General features: G+C 44.1%; 1 protein-coding gene across 1 annotated transcript; it reads left to right on the top strand.

Annotated features, from left to right (window-relative positions):
* Positions 1–10,829: 10,829 nt before the first annotated feature.
* LOC147856017 (pentatricopeptide repeat-containing protein At5g27110-like) lies at positions 10,830–15,024 on the top strand. The gene is made up of 2 exons (XM_087329446.1): positions 10,830–13,399; positions 13,546–15,024. The coding sequence occupies exon 1, from the start codon at positions 10,877–10,879 to the stop codon at positions 13,328–13,330; it is 2,454 nt and encodes an 817-aa protein (XP_087185572.1). The 5' UTR covers positions 10,830–10,876; the 3' UTR covers positions 13,331–13,399; positions 13,546–15,024.
* The last annotated feature ends 9,268 nt before the right edge of the window (positions 15,025–24,292 follow it).

The raw sequence follows: 24,292 nt of genomic DNA on the forward strand, positions 1-24,292 counted from the left end.
CGTGTCCATCAATATCCGAGTTGTCTTGTTCTACGTTATTTTATTGTGTACTTGATCCGGACATTCACGTTTACAATATCGATAATGTCTCGGGTCAATTAACATATTTTGAACAAAAACAACTTGATGAAATCGTAAACGATTTTCGTGATGTTTTTCCGAGTGAACTACCCGATGGTTTACCTCCTAAACGTAATATAGACCATCGTATAGATATTGTACCTGGCATTGCACCCATTAGTATACCTCCGTATCGCCTAAGTCGATCTGAAGAGGATGAGGTAGCTAAGCAACTTAAGGACTATTTACGAATGGGTTATATACGTTATAGTAAATCTCCATGGGGTGCACCAGTTCTCTTGGTTAAAAAGAAAGAGGGCACATGGCGTATGTGTATTAATTACCGACGCTTGAATAAAGTGACGATCAAGAATTCGTACCCATTGCCCCGGGCTGACGATCTAATTGACCGTCTCCAGGGAGCTCGGTATTTTACGAAACTTGATCTCCGTACTGGCTACCATCAAATACGAATAAGTGAGGACGATGTTCCTAAAACAGCATTTCGTACGCGCTACGGCCATTATGAGTTTTTGGTTATGCCTTTTGGTTTGACCAATGCTCCGGCTACATTTCAACAAGAAATGAATGACATTTTCCGAGAACAACTTGGAAAATTTGTCGTTATCTTCTTAGATGATATTTTAGTTTATAGCCGTACATTGCAAGAACATGCTAGACATGTCCGCTTTGTTTTACAAATATTGCGTGACAAACAATTTTACGCGAAGATCTCAAAATGTGAGTTCTTCAAGAAATCAATTACTTATCTTGGACATCTCATAACCGAACGAGGAGTTGAAATTGATCCTTCTCGCATCGAGAAAATCAAGCTTTGGCCCACTCTTCGGAATATTCGAGAAGTTCGATCATTCCTTGGTTTTGTCGGATTTTTGCGAAAATCTCTTCGTAATTACTCACAATTGACGACGCCGTTTACTGATCTTCTAAAAGGTCAAACGCGTAAGTCTACAAAACCTATTGTGTGGAATGCTACACTAGACCTCGCCTTTAAGGAACTCAAGGACTTGGTATGCAAGGCTCCTTCACTTCTTTTACCCGATCCTTCAAAACCTTTTGAGGTTGAAACCGACGCAAGCGATTATGCTATAGGTGCTGTCTTGTATCAAGATGGTAAAACAATAGCATTCGAGAGTAAGAAACTTGATTCTGCTCAATGTCGGTATACCGTTCAAGAAAAGGAATTATTTGCGGTTATACATGCGCTCAAAACATGGTGCCATTATCTTTATGGAAATCGCTTTGTGGTAACTACGGACCACGAGTCCTTGAAATATTTTTGTGACCAACAAGACCTGAAAGGTCGTAAGGCACGATGGGCTGATCTCATCCAGGACTTTGATTTTTCCATACGATATCGTAAAGGTTCCATGAATACTGTCGCTGATGCACTAAGTCGCATCCGTGAAGTTAACATGCTTAGCTTCACTGAAATAACATCAGATCTTTATGATCACCTTCGAGGAAAGTATCCTGATGACAATTATTTTGCAAAATACTGGGCAAGAGTCGAGTCTGGAACAGACACCACCACACCCTCGAAGGAATACTTCCACATTGCTAACGGTCTGCTCTACCGTAATGGGAAGGTTTGTGTTCCAGATTTGCCTGAGGTCAAAAAGAGAATTCTTTTTGAATGCCATGATGCACCCTCAGCAGGGCACCCTGGAATACATCGTACACTCGTTCTCATCTCCACTCAATTTTATTGGCCTAAGATGCGTCCTGACATACATAGCTATGTGACTAAATGTCACCAATGTCAGGTTAACAAAGCCGAGCGACTTAAAGCCGCAGGACTTTTACATCCCTTGGACATTCCCAATAATAAGTGGGAAAGTATATCCATGGATTTTATTGTTAGCCTTCCTCGCACCCAAAAAGGTCATGATGCCATATGGGTTGTGGTTGACAGACTAACTAAAATGGCCAGATTTATTGCTACTAAAACCACGGTAACAGCTCCTGAATTGGCTTACCAATTCGTTGATGAGTTATTTCGTTTTTACGGGTTACCGATGGATATCGTGAGTGACCGAGATCCGAAGTTTACTAGTGACTTCTGGACGCAAGTCTTTAAGAAGTTAGAAACTACGTTGAGCATGAGCTCCACGGATCATCCTCAATCCGATGGACAGACAGAACGAGTAAATCAAATTATTGAGGACATGCTTCGAGCATACGTTGGTGCAAAACCAACAAGATGGGAACGTTACCTCCCAATTTTGGAGTTTGCTTATAACAGCTCCAAGCATACGTCGACGAGATATAGTCCTTTTATGTTGATGTATGGATTTCAGCCACGAGCCCCGATTGATGTTAATATACATCATGATGAGTTGCGAAGTACTCAAAACTTTCTTCGCGATATGCAAGATATGTTGCATATTGCACGGGATAATATAAAAACAGCTCAGGATAGAGCGCGTTTTTATGCCGATCATCATAGGCAACCTCGTGTATTCAGCCCTGGACAGAAGATATTTTTACGTGTACCTCACAATTCTAAGACATTGTCTACGGGTAAGTGCGCTAAGTTAGCCCCACGGTTTTGTGGACCTTTTACAGTCCTCAAACGCATTGGATCATCAGCCTATCGTCTCGCTCTTCCCGATGGTGTTGGAATCCATCCAGTCTTTCATGTAAGTCGTCTAAAAGAACTTCTAGGTTCTGGCGACAATACAGTTACAACTGAAACTCTAGTTACTTCTGAAGATTTATCTTCTAAACCACATGTACCAGAAAGAATTCTCGATGTTAAAACAAAAAAATTACGTACTAAGGAAATCCGAGAATTTAAAATAAAATGGATGGATAAATCAATCAAAGATGCCACATGGGAACGCGAAACGACTCTAACAACTAACTTTCCTAACTTTCCATTGCAAGAGTGCAATGTTTTAAAGAGGGGGAGTATGTTACGGGCATGACCATATAATATCCCGTGGTGAGAATTGTCGTAGTATTCTATACACGTGGATAAGTGTGAGGGTTAAACAAAGAGTCTAAAGAAGGGGAGGATTACTTTTAATCCTCGGGATTGAGACAACCCATGAGGCCAAGTGTGAACATGGCTGGGGGCCTTGAGAATTACTATAAATAAGAGGCCTAGCTACCCTCATTTGATCATGCATTGACTACGTCGAGACTCTGTCCGTGAGTGGAACGACTCTTGTAGCAAGCGCGCTATCATCCAGGTACGACTCGACGCCAAGGCGGTGGTATGGGACGCCGATCGAGGCTCGAGTCCGTCTCGATCCCTTCGCTCGGGGGTGGTCGGGTGGATCGGCACCCTTCTTTCTCTCTTTTCTCTCTATTCTTTCTAGATCTATCATTGATATATCCTTATTTTATGCTTACTTTAGTACCTAATCTCTAATAGTGACTCTCTCACTTTCGTCAACGTGAACGTTGAGGAGGACGAAATGGTGCAGGTTTGCCTCGGAGGGTTGGCTTCAAAGTTCGGAGCATTCCGAACAGCGGTCTGCAAGAGGGAGAATATGGCTTCGTTTTTCGAGTTACAATCGATGTTGCTCGTCGAAGAAAACCACTCGAGTGTGTCGACGAGTATGCACAACAACAGCAAAATGTTGTACACGGAGGCAGATTAGCCTCGTGTTCGTGATGGATGAGGCGACAAGCAGAGTTCTCTACTGCATTGCATCTTGTGTGAGCTAACAATGTTTGAGCTACATTCGGATTTTAGGACACTGAAGGATGCTTGGGGAAATCTAAAGAAGATTTTCGTCGTGAGCACCACAACCAGAAAGCTTCAGCTCAGACAGGAGTTGCGCAACGTCCGACAAAGAGACATGTCGGTTGCTGACTACACCTCCAAGATCAAGGAGATCTGTGACTCTCTCACTTCCGTCAACGTGAACGTTGAGGAGGACGAAATGGTGCAGGTTTGCCTCGAAGGGTTGGCGTCAAAGTTTGGAGCATTCCGAACAACGGTCTGCAAGAGGGAGAATATGCCTTCGTTTTTCGAGCTACAATCGATGTTGCTCGTCGAAGAAAACCACTCGAGTGTGTCGACGAATATGCACAACAACAGCAAAATGTTGTACACGGAGGCAGATCAGCCTCGTGTTCGTGGTGGATGAGGCTTGTTGGGGAGTAATGGAAGCCGCCGATAGGAGCAGAACTCGAGGCATAATCGAAATGCCAACAACATTTCCGGACCCACCACGGGTAGGGGGAGTCAAGGCGGTGCCCAAGGTCGGCAAGGAAAGGCTGAGATGGACTGTTGGTATTGTGGCCGGAAGGGTCGCACAAAGAGCGAGTGCTAGAAAAAGCGAGTTGATTCGGATGAGGCCGGGTCGAGCCGAGTAGGCGCAAATAGTTGTTAGATATCGCACTACGCCGAAGTCTTAAGGCGAGTTGAAACAGGTCTAGCCTTCATGATGAGGCACAAAGCCAACTCAATGGCGGTGAACACCTCAAGGTCGAACGAGGTGTGGCATGTGGATTCGGGCGCGTTAGACCACATGACGAATCACAGGGAGTGGTTCTCGACTCTAGAAAAGCCGAAGAAGTCAGGGGTCGTCGAAACGGGCGATGACTGTTGCCGGTTAGGTACGGCCTACCCTCAGTCCTTCGGGGTAGGTATGAAGGTGATCGTGGTGCAAGGGGGTAGGGATACGCGTAGCCCGCTTGATGTGGTGACTTATACTGTTAGAGTGTATTTACTAAGGGAGTGATGAGAAACGGCTTCAACCGAGCTCCTCATGTGTGTAACTACGCACCACGTACTTACCTTATATGTTTACACTTATGGAATCACACAAAGATAACACAGAATAGACAAGAGATACAATATCAGAGAAGACAAAACTCTATTATCGACTATGCTCAAAAAGGCACTAGTTATTACATTGTTCTTCTACCCTTTATATACACAAGGCTTAGTCAGTTACACTTCCTGTATGAACCGTTGTACGCGTTACTTAATGCTCCTAGTATAATAATACATTTCTTTCCCATGTGTTGTTTACATTTGTCCGCTTCCGACAGACAACACCTTGCACACCTGTGGGATAGTGTCGTGGCAGGTCAGACCCACCCTCTCCTTAGTCATCATCCAAAATGTCGAGAGTGTTCGATTCTGATCGCGTGTTATCATCCGCTAGCGTGACTTGAGTGAGCTCGCCAATGTTTTTCTCTATCGGTGCATCGATTTCCGCATGGTCCTCTTCTCGCAGCGTCTCCGTGGTGGGATCGGCTGGTACTCCGTCTATGGGCAAGGAAAAGTCATTTCTTGGCGGCTTTGTTGTTGGGTGTGGACAGACATCTGGGCGTCCGGGCCTGTTTTCTACGTTGGGGCCTCCGGCATTGCTGTTACCTCCGGAGCGTCATTAGGATCAGTTGGAGGCTCATTCTACGGCGACTCTATCGCTGGGAGTGGAAAACATCTGGGCGTGACTCTTCCGAGCCAGTTTCCTGCGTGGGGGCTTCCGGCGTGGCTGTTAGGATCAGTTGGAGGCTCGTTTTGCTCCGCGGGGTCGCTATCCTGTACGGTAATAGCCTCTGCCCTTTTCAATTCCTCCGTCTTTTGATGCTCGCTATTGATTGCGCATAGCTAGTGGAAGATATCTTCCTAACTTTCGCTGAAATCTTCCAGCAGTTGTACTATCTCCTCTATGTGCCGGTCGGTTAACGCGTGATTGTCCTGCGTTAGGTCTTCTCGTACCATGACGATGCTCTCTTCATTTAGCTTATAGAAGCCTTTACCTTCTTTGCGCTGATTTTCCCAATCCGCTCAGTAGGTGTGGAGTTCGGCCGCTTGTTTTTCCCATCCGGCCCAGCCTTTGTCCAAGGTTGCTTGTAGCTACGTCGTAAACCATTCTTGCTTTGTTTGGAGGAGTACGTGGATCCGGTCCATCTGTTTTTGGGAGCGGCCTTGTGACTCCTCCAAAGCCTTATTCAGATTCTCAATTAAATTCCTTTTGTTGGCTGTCGTCGCCTCTTCATAGGGGGTCTTCATTTGTGCCCAGATCCGGGACTCCTTCAAGTGCAATTCCTCGAGCTGGCCCATTTCATTATTCAGGCGTATTTCGACTTGGTGGGTTTCTTCATGCTCATGTGCGAGCTGCTCTTCATACCACACTGCCTTCTTTTGTGCTAATTCTCCTAACGTCATAATCACGACATCCTTTTTGCTTGCTTCCTCCTGCAGCTTTTCCTTCTCTTCCTTTGTTCGACCATGTGCCGCTACCTCCGCATCGAGCTTTTCTTGAAGTGTTTTGACCGCCTTGCGTCCTTTCACCCTGATGTCTGCTCCTCTATCAGATGATTGGCGGAGCTCTAATCTCAGGCAATCAATCTCTGTTTCGGCTAGGTTCGTAGCCTTTTTTTCCTTTGCCATGAGTGCTGCTTGGGCCTCCACCTCTTCCCTTAGCATCTGAACTTCGGTGTCGTGCGGGGCAGGGGCCGGAAGGGGTTGCATACTGGCCGCATTGTTCTATAATTGCACGATGTGCTCCTACGCCTTGTTCAATTGTTCCTGGGTCACTTTTATTGTTTTCCAAGCATTTTTATTTTTGATTGCCATATCTTTGGCACCCAAGCTCACTTCTGCTAACTCCCGATGAACCTCCACTAAGGCAGCATTCAGGGGAGGCAATTCAATTCCAACCCACCGGACCCTTGCATTACATTTCCGGCCCACTTTCGCTAGTGGACCCTCATATTTGCTCTCCCCCTTTTGTGTTAGTGCACGCTCAATCATCTGTTTTTCAGCGTGCTCCTTGGCCATTCGGTGGGACACCTTGATCTTGTGTGTCGCTAGGAATTCCATGAGTTCATATGTTGTCCCAAATTGTAACAATGCGTCAAACTCATGGGCTATATCCGGAATGTCCGAATAGTGTAGCACTTCACTTTCTTCCGTAAGCACGCCTTTTCCACGTTGCAATTGTGCCGTTATGAATGGCTGCGACTCGCGGATGAGCTCCAGTGTAGATGTGGGCTCCGTGGGCACGCAATCTTCCACCCGTGTGTCTGCATCCTTTGCCAGTTCGCGACCATCCTCCTGATCCAGCCATCGACAGTTAGGCCTAGGGCTACCGTGGCTCAGCTCTTGTGGTTCATGTTCGGCCGTAGATGGCACTTCTCCGGAATCAACTCGGTTGGCCTGCCTCTCCTCTTGCGTCAACGCTATTTCGACGGTGGTAGGGTTTGGTTCCTCCTCCCATTCTGTCGTCGCCAGGTCCGTTAATCGTCGTATTGCGGACCGAGGTGGAGACGTGGGTCTTGTATCCGGTGTGGGCAGTCCTCGAGGAGGAAACATCACGGTTAAGTACTGCTATATTATTGGACGCAGCTTCTTCCCGGCCTTAAAGGCGTGCATGCCTTCTTTTAACGTTGGACCCGTGATTACTCCTCAATCCATGGCGCAACCTTCGAACGTGTCAATAACGATGCCAGCTTTTTGCTTCGGCATCCCGTAAGCGTTCACATAGACGCAACCGACTTCCAATAAAAATTTCACAACCTCCTAGAAAAAAGTGTTCGGAATGTCCTTTGTTCTGTAGGCTTTGGCGGAGGTTGAGTACTCTCCGAAATATCTTTCCAGGTCTTCTGTAGGGGGAATCTCAAAATGTTTCTCTACTACCGCCGTCAAACCTAGCTTCTTTCTGATGCTGGCATTCGTAACTGTGTCGATGTTGAGCTTCCTGGCAATTTCTTGGACATCGGGGTGCGGTGGCGCCTCTGCTACCGGGATTTCCAGGAGCCATTGTTGTAGTGCTGAGGAGATGGGGATCGGCATAGTACCTTGGTAGGGATCGTGCGAGGAGTGATTAGGGGTTAGGCCATGCAAGTTGCGGTAACCGTGATGCCTGTGAAAAGCTGGAGAGCGAGGAGAGCGAGGGGAGTAGAAGGCTTGATTATGTTTTCTATAATGTGCAGAAAACCGTCTGTTCTCCTCTTTTTGCGACTTAGGGTTCATGGGCTTGTGCATCATTGTGTTGACGCATGTTCTTTCCCTTGGAAACTGTGCATGCATAAAAGCCCTTTAATAGTTGTGACTGCCTTCTCTCTTTTTTCTCTCTTTTTTAACGGTAAAGTACAATATTACTGTTCCATTTCTTACAAGTGGGTCCCGACTACTGGTTAGCGTGGATTGTATTGTCTTTTACAGCGTGAAACGGATTCGGTGGCGTAGGTCTGAAGTACGGCTTCAAGCAAAACCCATTCACTTTTTGCTGCAATATTTCACCTCTAAGGGTCCCTAATTCAAAGGTTTCGTTTTCCGTCACTATTATCCAATACGGCCCTCTCTAACGGAATCGTAATTTTCCCGGCATTTGGCCCATCCGGGTTTGGAAGACTTAAATGGCTTTCCCAACTTTGATGTGTTTTTCACTAGTGCCTCAGTGTAGGTCTATCGACGCTTTATGCCGTCTCTGCTCGTGTTCCACAATTGCCATACTTTGGACTCGTGTTTCACCTAACTCCAGTAATTAGTGTAAACGTATCTATTCGGACTGACCTTCCAACAGTCTTTCACTGACTTGAATATGTAAGCTGGGTACCTGAAATTCAATGGGAATTACGGATTCCAGCCCGTACGCTAGTCGGAAGGGAGTTGATTGTATGCTTGTCTTGTAGTTCGTGCGGTAAGCCCACAAGGCATTTTGCAGCTTAATGTCCCAGTCCGTTCTATTCTCATTAACGATCTTTTTCCGGATATTCTGCAGCATCTTGTTCGTTGATTCCGCTAATCCACTCGCCTGAGGATAATACGACATACTCTTCTTATGTACTACGGCGTAATGGTGTGTGAGGTCGTGGATAACCATATTCAAGAAATGGCTTCCTTGATCGCTTATGAGTTCTATTGGACAGCCAAAACGGCACCAAATGTGCTCGTATAAGAATTTTGTCATCCATGCCACAATGTTATCTCGTAATGCTTTTGCTTCTACCCATTTCGTGGAATAATCTGTGGCGACTAAGATATATTTATTCCATGTTCGTGCCGCTGCCGGAGTAAAGGGGCCGACAAAATCGAGACCCCATTTCTGGAAGGGGTCGAGCGGGAGCAGTGTCTGGTGTGGCATCAGTGCGAGATCCGTAGGTTGGCCCATGTGTTGGCAGAGGTCGCACTCTTTACAATATTGACACGCGTCTTTTTGCGTAGTTGGCCACCAAAGGCCTATTTGCCATACTTTTTGGGCCATAACGTCTCTTGCGTAATGGCCTCCTGCCGTTCCGCAGTGAGCTTAGCGTAAAACGGCTTCCTTCTCCTCTTGCCGTATAGCGCGCCTCCAGATACCATCGCTCTCCTTTTGATATAGGAGTCCTTCAATTAGGTAGAAATTGTGGCTCTGTACTGTGAGTCTTTTCTTTTCGTCCATTCGTAGTTGTGGTGGTGGCAGTTCTGTTGTCAAGAAGTAGGTCATCTACATCAACCACCGGTCTGGAAAACTCTTCTCGTTTTGGGGTCTGTATAAAAAGTGCTCATTGAGCACAACGTATGTACAAAGTGTTCATTATTCGAAATAGAAGTTATAGTATGCTCTCTCTCTCTCTCTCATACACCATTCTCTGTGTTTACCTAACTATCGAGTTTCCGAAACCAACTGTGTACTCGGTTTCTATCGCACACGTATTCTTTTCAGATATGGGTATAATGAGAAATTTAAAATCTAAGGGAAGTTTGAAAACACAAGAGGCTCTATTGCTTGGGGAAGTTGCTCATCAAAGACGGCAAGGGGGAAGTGGATAGGCTACAAGGAGGAGGGCTCCTTGATCCCAAGAGGTAAGGAAACACCGGATAGGATCCAAGGACATGAACTGCGAGATAATGAGATACTAACATCAAACATGACAATTCAAGTACTCGCATATACAAGTCGTAAATGGATTGTAGACCCGATCCGATCAACGTACAACCAGAATGCCACATATGTACTCATGAAAACACATGGCTACGTAAGGTGAGTTGGGACCATTTGCAATGGACGTGACACGATCCTTATGCAAGTCTAGGAAGCAAAGCTATCCCTTTCTTCCAATTAACGATTAGATTTGGATGCTACATTCTAGCCACTCAATTCGCTCAAGAGCTGGCTGTTGAAAAGATTTGGCACACATATCATGTTCCCCATGCAATTATTACCAAGTTTTGGCGGAAAATATGGAAACAACGCCAAGCTAGGCAAATTACCACGTTCCAATGGCTATTAATACATAGGTCACTACCTGTCGGAGCGTGACATCGTGGGATCCTTAGTTCTCCCAATTATGTAGCGTGCCCAAATGTAACAAAGTCAATCTGACATGCTTTATGGGATTGCCTAGAGACCCATCGAATATGGTGGGGGGTTGGTCGCCTATTGCAATTATGCCAAGTGCAAGGCATAATCAAGTGGGGAAATGTATGTTGGTTATCATGGTAGGCCCCAATTGATAAGTACGAACATGGGGAGGAGGGGACATGATGGTGATAAAGGCACAAGGGATTTTGTTTTCCACCATTGACAATATTCACTCAACTCCAATTAATGCTAATTAAACCTCAAGTTGTGCTGGAATTGGTGAACCCAATAACTCTTTGGATTCTCTTGAAACAATAGTGTAGACGGGTCTTTTCCAATCAAACCCTGCAATAAAAGGCATATACCTAAAATATAAAAGGCAAATATTCCAATGTGCCCTTAATTAAGCTTTTTCTGTATTTCTCTAGATGCCCTTAAAAATTTTGTTATCTCCCCGAAACATCAAAAGCAAAAGATGTGGAAAAAGAAGTAGCAGTACTAACTAAAGATAGTCATGAAGAAGAAGAAGAAGAATGGAAAGAAGAAGAAGAAGAAAAGGGGGTGGAGACAATTATTATGCTCTGCTTCATGGAGTTTTGGAGAAGAAAGACATTGCCAATGTTCGAACTCTGCACCGCCTCATCGTGCAACATGGCCTCTTCTTCGACCCTTTCCTATGCAGCCACACCATCCGTTTATATGCATCTTTCGGATATATCTCCATGGCTTACCAAATGTTTCTTCAAACCCCTTCTTCCAGTGTCTACACATGGAGTGCCATCATTTCTTCACTTTCCCATGCAAAACAAGGTGTGCAAGCACTTGCTCTGTTTCAAGAGATGCAAAGGACTAACGAAAATGGCATGATGCTAGATAAGCACGTCTTCTTGGCTGTTTTAAAAGGTTGCTCTAGTGTTTTAGCACTTAGATTGATCCATTTTCTTATAGTTCAAGACGGGTTGCAAGAAGATGTCGCATTGTCTAATTGTCTGATTGATACTTATGCTAAATGCAAATGCTTGCTCGATGCAAGGAGGGTGTTCGACGAACAAGAAGAAAGAGATACTATTACGTGGAGCTCTTTAATGATAGGTTATGCTCAAGATGGATATGGGCATGATGTCATCATGCTATATTCAAAGATGAGTGAAGAGGGTATTGAACCAAATAGGGTTACAATACTTAGTGTATTGAAGGCTTGCTCTACTTTTGGGCTCCTTAGACAATGTGTGTGTATGCATCTTTGTTTGCTAGAGAAAGGTTTTGAGCATGATCTAGTCCTTGGAAATACACTTATTGATGTATATGCCAAGTGTGGAAATATTAAAGAGGCTCATAGAGTATTCCTGAAACTATCCAAACAAGATGCTGTGTCGTGGAATGCCCTTATTGGCGCATATATCCAACATGGGCATGACCAAAAGGCTTTTGGACTCTTCAACCAAATGTATTGGAAGGACATAAAGCCGGACAAATTCACGGTTGTTCGCATGCTGAAAGCATGCTCTGGTGCCAGAACTCTTATAGAAGGTAGGCTTATGTATGCATATTTTATCGAGAGTGGTTTCATCTTAGATGATTTCATCATTAATGCATTAATTGACATGTATGCAAAGTGTGGGGACCTCCATGAGGCACAAATATTGTTTGATAGGTTGCCAGAACGATCAATAGTCACATGGAGTGCTATGATTGCGGGCCATGTTCAAAATGGACAAAATCATGAGGCTTTGAATGTTTTCTTGCAAATGCAAAAGGAAAAGAAGAAGCCAGATAATTTCACTTATGGCAGTTTACTCAAAGCATGTGCTAACATGAATGCACTAAACAAAGGCAAAGTCCTTCATGAACACATTATTGAAAATAATGCTAAGTTAAATGTAGTTGTTGGAGGTGCCCTCATTGATATGTATATAAAGTGTAATCGTCTTGATGATGCGCGAATGCTTTTTGATCGGCTATCTACTCGAGATGTGGTCACATGGAGTGCTCTGATATCAGGCTATGTGCAGCTCGGATCACCTCAGGAGGCTTTAGGGCTTTATCAACTAATGATGCAAGAACACATAGCACCAAATGGTGTTACATTTATGAGTTCCTTGAAAGCATGTTCAAATTTGGTAGCTTTGTATGAGGGTACTTTGATTCATGGTCAAATTATTGAGAATGGATTAGAGCTTGAGAAGCTAATTTGTAATACACTTATTGACATGTATGGCAAATGTGGCAACTTAAGTGATGCTTGTAATGTCTTTTCCTATATGAGCAATAGAGATGTGGTTTCATGGAATGCTCTTATTTCTGGATTTGCCTTACAAAGTAATTATGAGTCAGCTTTACGGCTTTTCAAAAGTATGCAACAGGAAGGGTTGAGGCCGGATGATATAACATTCTTGTCTCTCCTCTCAGTCTGTAATCATTTGGGTTTGGTAAAGGAAGGACAACACCATTTCATGTCTATGGGGAAAGTGTTCGATATCACCCCAGATGTAGAGCATTATAATTGTATGATAGACCTATTTGGTCGGACCGGGCATTTCAAAGAAGCCTTAGATTTACTACAACTTATTCCTTCCGAGTTGGGAACTGTTGGTTGGAGTTCTTTACTCACAAATTGCTCAAATCATGGTAACCCAGGTCTTGGAAGACAATGCTTTAATTCTGTTGTTCATATGGACTTGAGTCATGCTACTGGCTATGTACATATATTCAATATTTATGGTAATCATGAGATGTGGGAAGAGGCAAGAAAGATTGTGGAGCTAAGAAGCTCTATTGCCTTTGGGTGGAAGAAGCCAGGTAAGGCATGGATTGAAGTGGGAAGTAAAATTTTTGATTTCATCGTAGGAGACCAAAGTCATCAACAAAGTTTTGCACTATTTGCTAAGCTGAATAGGCTCACCAAGGCATTAGAAATCGAAGGACATGTACCACATTTCATGTCAATGATTCCATCAATAAGTGAAAGGAAAGAAACAAGCTTCTAATGCAGCCCCATTCAGAAAGAATCTTGTGGCTATTGTTTCTGGAATCTTGCAAAATCTCACCACTCAAAGGTAAATCTCGAAAAACTTTTTTCTTTGGATTTCAGTCGATGTATACACATAATTAATACACACATGCACATGCACATAATTAAACATATACATATTTCATAAGTTATACAAAGACATAATGAGCTGCTCTTATATCTTATAATGAGTTGAAAGTAAGCTGGATACCAGTTGAGTGGGCTTTACTGTGGTTGGGGATTGGATAGTTCAATTGAAAAGAAAAAATTCAAGGAGCATCTAAATAAATGGATTAGAGATGTTTCTTTAATTAAATGAACGAAATGAATGGATTTGTTATGGGCTATATTAATATTGTACGTTTTCAGAACTGTTAAGCTGTGAAATCAAGGGGGTATTGAACTATTTATTGGTCAAATCAATAAAATTCAGAAGATTTTGAAGCACCCACAAAGAGTTACTCAGGTATGGATACTATAACCCTAAGGTTTTGATTTGGCAAGTATGATTCTGAATCCATTGCACTATGTTTTGGGTGTGGTCGTCTGCTAATCTATTTGGTCTTTATGTAGAGTGTTGGCCAACTACAATTGGTATTCTGTGGCATATTGTGAAGCTTCCAAACTGAGTCCAATAGAAAAGAGACAGTCTTGTTTCTCAAACAATTGAGCTAGCTCAAGATCAGTCATGTAGAGAGACTGTCATGACGGTGACATGTAGCATAGATTGTTAGGATGGGTTTACTGGCCTAGAGGTCACTGTGATCTTTGTGATGTGAAAGATAGTCTTTTTACTCAAATGATTGAGCTAGCTCATGATGATCCACGTAGAGAAACTGTTATGGCTGCTCATAGGCATAAAATAAAAGAAATTCTATTAATAAGTGCGTATTTTCAATAATTAAATAGAGAACTGTGATGTTTTGGTCACTATTGTCTTGTAAAGAAGACAGGTTGTGAGTTTCCAAAGTAATTTTTACATGACCTCATTCGGAGTTCCTATGAAGATGTGATGATGAATACAAGAATCAAGCAAAGACAGAAAACAACTCGCCTTTGAAGCACTGTCTTTCTCTTCTTTCTTCGATGAGATCATGAGAGTAAATTGAGATTGAGATTAATGTCAAGATTGCTCAAGGACGTTGGACGAGTCAAGCTCCTCACCAAAGGGGTGATCAATTTCGTTGCGTTTCTTGCTGAGGAACTACTTCAAGCTGAAAAACAAGAAATGTTGAAAAGGAAGATCTGCCTCAAGATGTTGTTTGCATTCCGCCAATTATCTGGAAACTTGGAAAAAGTGGATGAATGCCTAGAGACTTCATAGTCTATGAATGGGGAGAGAGACAGAGAGAGCCCGGATGGATGTAGCTCAGTTGGTGAGGTTGTCCAATGGAGGCATGAAGGTCATGGGTTGAACCCCTATATTCCACAATGGCATCTAGTAAATTAAGAGATACGTATGGAGTAATAGAGAGGTGAGCAAAATGGGTTTCGAACCCAAGACATAGTGCTAGTAGTGTAACAACTTACCAGTAGGGTAAGCTAATTACGATAAAAGAGAGAGATTAATATTTTCCTTGGAGGTCAAATATGATTTAAGGAAAAAAGTAAAACATGTTTCCGTTGTATGCGTGGAGTTTAGTAATGACTGTAGATGTTCTAGAATTCTATTGGGAGATATTAATGTCTTCTAAAAGGTTGAAATAGCCAAAGAGAGTTTGCAATGTAATTGAGAGAAAACTGCATTTTTTCCATTGACCGAAAGCAATAATGTGGTGCACGATCTCCAAATTTTCAAATGTAATGTTCTCTTAAGCCATTGGAGACTATCAAATGCATGCAAACAATAATTCTCCCCTTTCACTTCCAAAGTTATGAGGCTTAAGATGGTACCTATCTTAAAAGAAGATTCCCATAGACCTCTCCCTGAACTCATTTGAAAACCTTTCCTTGGAATTGAGTTATGACCTTGGATGTTCTAGAATTCTATTCAGAGATGTTATTATCTTCTAAAAGGTTGAAATAGCCCAAGACAATTTGCAATGTAACCAAGGCAAATTTGCATTTTTCCACTGACTGTTATGTACACAACATAAGTGAGGGTGGGTAATTAATATTGTATGTTATGGGGTAGTTAATTAATAATTACAAAACATAACTGAAGGTTATGGCCACTAATGTTAGAAATGTACTAATATGATTGGATAAAAGGAATGATATGTGCATGTATTATTGCAATCATGAAAACCAATGGATGGTGAGTCTTTTTGAAAAGCACATATATTCAAGGCTTTAAAGTTTATACTTGCATGCCATGTTTTATGTCATGCGAAATTGTCATAGCGATACTAACCAGTGTATAGAGTCAAGTGTTTTTGCACTAATCATACATGCTCAACTCATGGCTCTATTGCATATTGTGTTGTTTGCACTTTCCTCACCACTATGGAGCCGCCTCTAGGGGATGTCACGATTGCGAAGGGCATGGCTACCACCCTAGGGTTTGTGTGGTCTTCGAGCATAGTTGTTTCACACACACCTATTTCTTATATTGTTCTAATTATTGTTTGTTCTTCCAGTTTGTTATACATTTTCTTGTTTCTAATTGCTAATCTACTCTCCCACATGGCACTATTTACCCTTGATTTTATGTTTACCCTACCTTATACACGTGTTTACCTATTAGTGTATTGATACCATGTAGGGCCATTCGTAAGAAAATTTGGGCTAGTAATAGAGGGTGTGCATCAACACTTGTTTTGAATTGTCATCTATGGGCACACCAAGGTTAAGTCACTTAATTGAGCCTTTCAGACTCGATTGGAAACACATGAGTTCACCTATTATGTTTTTGACATGGATTTGACCTCATCATCTCTGCACACACAAGAGGAACGCCACTTGCATCAATTTGTGATCTTACTCTTTGAAATTGTGCAAATAACATTGATGTTTTACTTTGAACTTGTACATTGCATCCTCCATTTGCTTATTGGATTCTTCCTTTTGGCAAGCAACAAAGGGCTATAAATTTTGTCACTTCTCATCTTGCATGGGTAGTGACATAGTTTTTGGCTTTATTGTTCATAAGCATATTTACTTGTTACTCGCAAGATTATGATATTATGTGCGAGCTCACTTGGTTTTACTTGTAATACATTACTCTTTTGACCCAACCAATTATATTGGGTTGACAATTCAATATATGACGATTTTGAAAATTACGTTGATTCAAGCATCATTAATATTCAAGATAGAGGTCCACGAAAGACACTCATTTATGTTCCTTATGGTTTTTAAAATACCATTATCTTACCATAGTTACCAAATCTCAAATCACATCTCATATGTCTAGAGGAGTACAAAGATGAGATGCTTTCTTGAATAACATTCTTACAACCAACATTTCAAGCATTCATCTTGCTTGCATATTTTTTTAATTTCCGTGTTTCCATTGCATGTAAATAGCTATTAGCATCATGGAACAACGCTTGAGCATTGTTCAAGTGTTTTCTTCAATCAAGAACTCTTAAAAAACGAGGGGGACCTTTCATAGTCACCTTGTTGTGATGTGGCATGGCTAAAGGTAGAAAGTGGGAAAAGAGCGGAAACGTGTGGAGAAGATGGGGAGAAATTTGAAAAGGAGGGAAAAGAAAAGGGGCATGCTAGTATATATAAAATTATGAAAACAAAGAATGAGGGAGGAGATTTTGAAATTCCTGCAGCAAATCAAGAACTATTTTATTCTCCTTTTATTTTCAAATAACGACATTTTGAGGCACCTTTTAGTTCATTTTTGGCGCTTTGGTTTTCTTCTTCCTCCTCTACTTTTTGGCAGCTCTTCTTCGTCTTCTTCATTTAGAATCTCGGCTTCAAGGAAAGGTTGAGCAAGCTCGTTCACTGATCATTCGAAGGGAGGACAGAGTGGCATTTGAACTCTATCCCGATTCATGGCATCGTAGTTGTCAGTGGTAGTTGCAACCTCGTCGGTCCACTCAACTTGCCATCATTGGAAGCTTCAACCCTTCTCTCCTATCTTTCTTTTCGTCTTCGTTACTTACTTAGTGGTTAGCGTTGCTACCATCGTTGTATTTGTCTACTCGAACCGTTGTATACCCTAACCTAATGTTGGGAAAACAGGTCCCTCTGGATGGGAAGATTATGAGCCGAAAAGTACAGTCGATTGATGAACTCGGCCGAGGCTGAAAATCGATTTCCGAAAAATCGACTAGCTGAAAATCAAATGATAATTGATTGGGAGGTTATATTTGTAAATAGCCATAAATGTTGTATTTGTATATATACATCAAGGGCAATCATTATGAGTAGAGATAATCATTATAGTTGTAACAACTTATTGTGTGTAGTTGCTTTTGTAACTAGTAAGAGTGAGTGAGAGAGAGAGAGAGTAGTAACTTTGCCGCTGTCTATTAGACGAAGATGAGGTCGAGGTTCAGATCATGTTGCTCGCTCTAAATTTCAAAATTTAGATTTTATGATATCACACCATAAACTATATTCTCAATCTTCTTTTCAAGTTTGGGATGACACAATGTAAGCCCCACTACTCATCTTGATCAAAATCTAAAGCTAGATGCCGACTTAGGCACTAGAGAGTGTGAGCCGACGCACTATTGTCAACTAGTCGGAAGCCTCATCTACCTCACAATCACCCGACCCAACTTGAGTTACCCGGTCAACCTCCTCAGCCAATTCATGCAAACTCCACGAGACATCCATCTCGACTGTGTTAAGCGAGTGCTAAGGTACGTGAGTGGAACCATGGATTTCAACATCCTCTACAAATCAAACACACCGATTCCACTCAAAGGATATACCGATGCCAATTGGGCATCTACAAAGTCGACCGACGATCGACATCTGGATTTGTTTTCTCTCTCAGTAGCGGCGCCATAACATGGAGTAGTAAGAAACAACCGACAGTCGCATTGTCGAGCACCAAAGCCGAATACAAGGGCGCGACCGTAGCCACATGTGAAGTCATTTGCTTCAAGAGAATCTTGAAGGATCTGGGCATTCCCATCCAGGATCTGAGCATTATCCACCTCGCTCGGAACCCAGTCTTCCATGCTCGGACTAAGCACATCAAAGTGCACTATCACTTCATCGGAGAGCGTGTCCTGTCCGAGGATGTCGACTTGCAACACATCAACACAAACCTACAGACGACGGACATATTCACCAAGTCCCTAGTGTTGAAGACAAGGCCGTCAATGCGGAAGATCAAGTAGCATTCGATTGGGGTTGAGTACCTGCGTATGACAGTTTCTAAGATCGTGCACAGAGATAGAGAGGGAGAGAGAGAGGAGGCACAAGAAAACTCTTTCTATTCAATAGAAAACAATAATACAACCAACCTTACAAAAAGGTTACTAGGTCACTTTATATAGTGACAAACTTAGGGCAACTACCATTTATGCTAATTACACAAATGGCCCAAACTTGAGCTATACAAAGGGATAGTGTGAATACGTCCATTATACACTTGTATTCGACACTCCCCCGTAATGGGCGTATACATGGGTTATCTAAGATTACAGGTATAAACCTAGGTTCTCGGACATATCAGTTTTGTTCGAGTCGGCAGGGTCCGAAGGCAGAAGGCCGGACTGGTCGGGTCGGAAGAGTTGAAGCCGATCATTAAGGAACTGATGTCGGTTGTCTGAAACCATCCTGCGCTGTGTTCGACTCTAACCGGACTGGTTTGTCGTTACGCCCATCTGATGCCGAAGGGACCGAAAGCGGTCTGCCGAAAGACACTTGGTCATTCCATCTGCGACATTGTCGGTTGTGGATATTTTCTCTAGACCGATTTTCCCTGAAATGACGCAGTCCCGAACGAAGTGATATCGAACGTCGATATGTTTGGAGGCGTTGTGGTGAACCGGATTTTTCGACAAGGCAACAACACCTTGACTGTCGCTATAGACAACTGGGGCCGAGTCATGGTCGACTTGTCGAAACGTGTGCGCCAGCCGGCCGAGCCACAAAGCTTCTTTTGCAGCGTCGGACGCAGCTACATATTCTGCTTCGGTCGTTGAGGTCGTTGTGCACTCCTGAAGTTTCGACTTCCACGAAATTGCTCCATTGCCGAATTTGAAGCAGTATCCAGTTGTTGATTTCCGACTATCTATACAGCCGACGAAGTCCGAGTCGGTGTAACCGACTATGCCTGAGGTTGAGTTCGGACCGAAAAGAATGCCGTGGTCTTTTGTGCCAGCCAGATATCTGAACACATGCTTGACTGCGTTCCAATGCGATCGGCCAGGATTGTGCATAAATCTGCTAACGACTCCTACGGCATGAGAGATATCAGGCCGTGTCGCGACCATCAGGTACATAAGGGAGCCGACTGCCTGTGCATACGGTACCGACTTCATATCTTCCCCCTCCGGACCGGATGTCGGGCAGTCTCGCTGAGAGAGCCGAAGATTCATGGGGAGCGGGGTTGAAGCAGATTTGGCTGATTGCATGTTGAAGCGTTCCAAGACACGTCCGATATAGTCGGTCTGAGACAAAAAAAGATGACGTTTATCGCGATGCCGACTAATCTTCATGCCAAGTATGTGTCGTGCCGGACCGAGGTCCTTCATGGCAAACTTCAACCGCAATTGCCGAATGAGATCGGCAAGTTCGCCCGCGTGGCGTCCAGAAATTAGCATGTCGTCCACGTAAATGATGAGGAAGATGGGTGATCTATCTTGAGCTATGTTGGTAAAAAGACAATGGTCCTCATCGCTTTTTGAGAAGCCGATCGATTGGATGAAGTCGTCGAACTTCTTGTACCATTGTCGCGGTGCCTGTTTGAGGCCGTATAGACTCTTCCTGAGTCGGCAGACTAGATGTTCTTGGCCAGTTGCCACGAAGCCTTTTGGCTGCTCCATATAAATTTCCTCTTCAAGATCACCATGGAGGAAGGCTGTTTTGACATCTAGCTGAATCAGCTCCAAGTTGTCGGCTGCCACTACGCCGAGTAGAAAACGAAGGGTTGTCATTTTCACCACTGGTGAAAAAATCTCGTCAAAGTCGACGCCATATTCTTGTCGGAAGCCCTTCGCAACTAATCTGGCCTTGTACTTTGGGATGGTCGAATCAAACGTCTCTTTTAGTCGATAAACCCACTTGCAAGGAAGAGCACGTCGATTCTTAGGTAATTCGACCAGATCCCAAGTCTTGTTTGCCCGAATGGAGTGCATTTCCGACTCCATCGCCAGATGCCAGGTGGCTGAATCGACAGATGTCGATGCTTCTTCGTAAGACGTCAGTTCGCCGGCGTCGGTGAAGAAAATTCCAGGAGAATACCTTTCCGGAGGTTGCGACAGTCTCTTGGATCGTCGAGGTATGATTGGACTGGTCGTATCGGGTATCGAGGTCGGATGGTCCGAGAGCGAATTATTCTGCTGTGCCGAGTCAGAGTTGTCCGAGTCGGTAGTGTAAGGTTCAGCTACCCGTGAAGCTGACCGTGTGTTAAGAGCGGGGCCTTCTTGAAGGGTCGGCACATCGGAAAATGTTACCCTTCGGACTTCGATCGGTGTTTCGACTGATGGATTCATAGCCGACTCGTTGAACACAATGTCCGAACTTCGAACGATTTGTCTGCGTTCGGGGTCCCAGAGTCGGTATCCCATTTCGCCGTCTGATCCATATCCAAGGAAAATGCATTTCCTGGACCGAGGTGCAAGTTTTCGGCGATCATCTTTCGGAATAAGGGCGTACGCCTCGCATCCGAAGATCCTCAGCTTGTCGTAATTCGGCTTACTGCCGATCCATAGTTCCTGAGGAATTTGAAGTCCTAGAGGCCTGCTTGGCGACATATTGATTATGTGTACTGCCGTGAGTAGAGCCTCTGCCCAGAAGCCATCCGACAGTCCGGAGTGTTGGAGCATGGAAACTATCCGTTCTTGGATTGTCCGATTCATGCGTTCTGCAATCCCGTTTTGCTCCGGACTGTGTGGTGCCGTAAATTCACGTCGGATGCCGCGTTGTCGGCAGAATTTGACGAATTCTTCTGATTTGAACTCTCCCCCATTGTCGGTCCGAAAGCATTTCAGTTTTCGGTCAGTTTGATTTTCTACCATAGCGAGCCAATCGGAGAAGATCGAGAAGACACGATCTTTGGTGCGAATTGGATAAGCCCACACCTTTCGAGTCGAATCGTCAATAAAATTGACGAAGTAAGAGGCACCGCCGAGAGACTGATGCGGCATTGGGCCACAGACGTCCGAGTGGACTAAATCAAGAGGTCTCGTTTCTCTTGGTGCTGATGTCGGGTGTGATGCGGCTGCCTGTTTGCCATACTGGCAATGTTCGCAGAATTGATGGTCCGAGAAGGAGAGTTTAGGGATGTATCCGGCTCTAGATAGGTGCGTAATGCCGGCCTTGCTGAGGTGTCCTAATCTTCTGTGCCATAGTGATGACACAGGAATATCCACCAAAAACAGGTTACCCTCTCTGAGCGTAACATGTAACGGATACAGTGAGTGTATCTTGGGTCCTCTAGCAAGCAGGAGGTTCCCCCTGTGGAGTGTCCACCCTCCCGAAGAAAAACTGGCACGAATGTCGTCTTCATCTAGTTGTCCGACTGAGATCAATGGCCTTGAGAGCTCGGGTACATGTCGGACATTGTGAAGTACAAGTGTAGAGCCACCTGCAAGGTTGAGCTCTACTGTGCCGATTCCAATGATGTCACAGTGTTGCGAGTTGCCGACTCGAACTGAGTCGGAGTGACGGATCATATATTGCCGAAATTGGGATCGATGAGGAGTCACGTGAAATGACGCACCCGAATCTAAGAGCCATGTGCTCGATTCTTCAGTCGTGAGCAGAACTTCTGATCCGACTGGATTTTCGATTGATAGTATATTCGGGTCGTTTGGTAGCACATCAGCTGAGAAGCTGACGTAATTGATCTCCTCATGCCGGCCACTCTTCTTGTCTGATTTCTGAGACTTGTCGTTCTTGTTCTTGAGTGCGCGGCAGTCGGCTTTGATGTGTCCGAGTTTCTTGCAATAGTTGCAGATTCGATTATCCCGTGACTGGCTCCGTCTTCGCTGATTGTTCGGCTGCTGTGAGGAATCTCTTCCTCGTATGTTCGATCGGTTTGTCGAACCTTGTACTACATAAACGTCGTCTGTTGAGTCTTTGGCGAAAGACTTTCTCCGAGCTGCTTCGGTCAGGATTGCGCTCGTGACTGCGGAGTATTTAACAGCCGTGGTTGACGCGTTGCACACGGTTGTGACGAAAGTTTCCCATGATGAGGGAAGGCTGCTCATGAGTATCATTGCTCTGAGTTCATCCTCGATTGCCGTCCCCTGAGATGAGATTTGGGAGCTTATGCTTTCGTACTCATTGAGATGTGCTTGAACCGAATCTGATTCTTTCATCCGCAAGTTGTAGAGGCGCCGGATCAGAAACATCTTCGTTGCAGCGACCTTCTTTTCGTAGGTGTCCGACAGTGTTTTCCACAGTTCGAATGCTGTCGTACACGATTGCACCGTAAAGTATACCGATTCCGATAGGTGCATCCGAATCGTGGCGCGGACGATTCTGTCCAGCTTCTGCCACTCAATTGGTTTGTATCCTTCTGGAGGTGCTTCATTTTCGATGGGATCGATTTGCCCCTTGACTATGAGATAGTCCTGCATTTGCTCCTTCCAGAAGTTGAAGTTCGATCCATCGAACTTTCGTAGACTCATTTCTGACGAGCCGGATGTTGATGTCATGACTCTGCCCTAAGTCAGCTACGAACTTTGGTGAGGTGCAGCGGTTTGGCCCACTCAGTGTCGTTCTAGCCGAAGTTGGACACAGGTGATGTTGATTACGGAGAATCGGGGATTTGGTTCGGATTGACTACCGACAACTATCTTAGTCGAGTTGAACCTAGATTTAACGATCCGACAGTATTTCAAGCCGATTCGGTTTCGGTTGACTGCAACGGTGAGAGCAATGGAACCGACTGGTCCTTCCGATTATTGTCCAATCGAATGAAACACGAACTGGGGTTGTCCTTGAAGTCGTCGTTGTGCAGGAAGCCCACCTCAAGCAGTTACGATCAAGGAAGTAGAGTACAGCCGACTGGCTTACTCCGAGTGATGATCTAACGCAGCGAGATTCAAGCTTGTGTTTGCCTACTTTCTTCTCTGTTTCTTCGAATGACGCAAGAAACCGAATGCTTTGCAGACTAGGATGAAGCGAAAGGCCGAATACTGTGCAGGCTGAGACGACGGCCGACAGCGGGTTGAGGGACCTCGCTCTGATACCAAATGTTGAAGACAAGGCCGTCAATGCGGAAGATCAAGTAGCATTCGATTGGGGTTGAGTACCTGCGTATGACAGTTTCTAAGATCGTGCACAGAGATAGAGAGGGAGAGAGAGAGGAGGCACAAGAAAACTCTTTCTATTCAATAGAAAACAATAATACAACCAACCTTACAAAAAGGTTACTAGGTCACTTTATATAGTGACAAACTTAGGGCAACTACCATTTATGCTAATTACACAAATGGCCCAAACTTGAGCTATACAAAGGGATAGTGTGAATACGTCCATTATACACTTGTATTCGACACCTAGGAGTGGACAAGCTGTGGCAGTTCATGACGAATTTGGGTCTTTCGACCATCGACCAATCGAGCTTGAGAGGGAGCAAGGAGTAGGACTGAATTGGTCATCCGAACCCACAAAGCCGGAGTCGACTCACATCCGACTTGAAGACTAGTCCAAACCAACCATCCGACGCCCGAAAATTGTGTTTGAAGGGGCGTGTTGAGAATCAAACTCAACTTCTCGGGTGTGGGAAAACACTTTAGGATACTCAAGTGTGTGAACACCCCACCTCCTTGTATAGTAACTAGTGTGTCATAGAAGTTAATGTTCTATGACACATATGGGTAGAAGCACGCTACGGTGTACCAGAAAA

Source organism: Azolla caroliniana, unplaced genomic scaffold (genome assembly GCF_043228905.1).
Source record: "Azolla caroliniana isolate FFs.n. ecotype wild unplaced genomic scaffold, voAzoCaro1.0.p SCAF_13, whole genome shotgun sequence".
Taxonomy (NCBI): domain Eukaryota; kingdom Viridiplantae; phylum Streptophyta; class Polypodiopsida; order Salviniales; family Salviniaceae; genus Azolla; species Azolla caroliniana.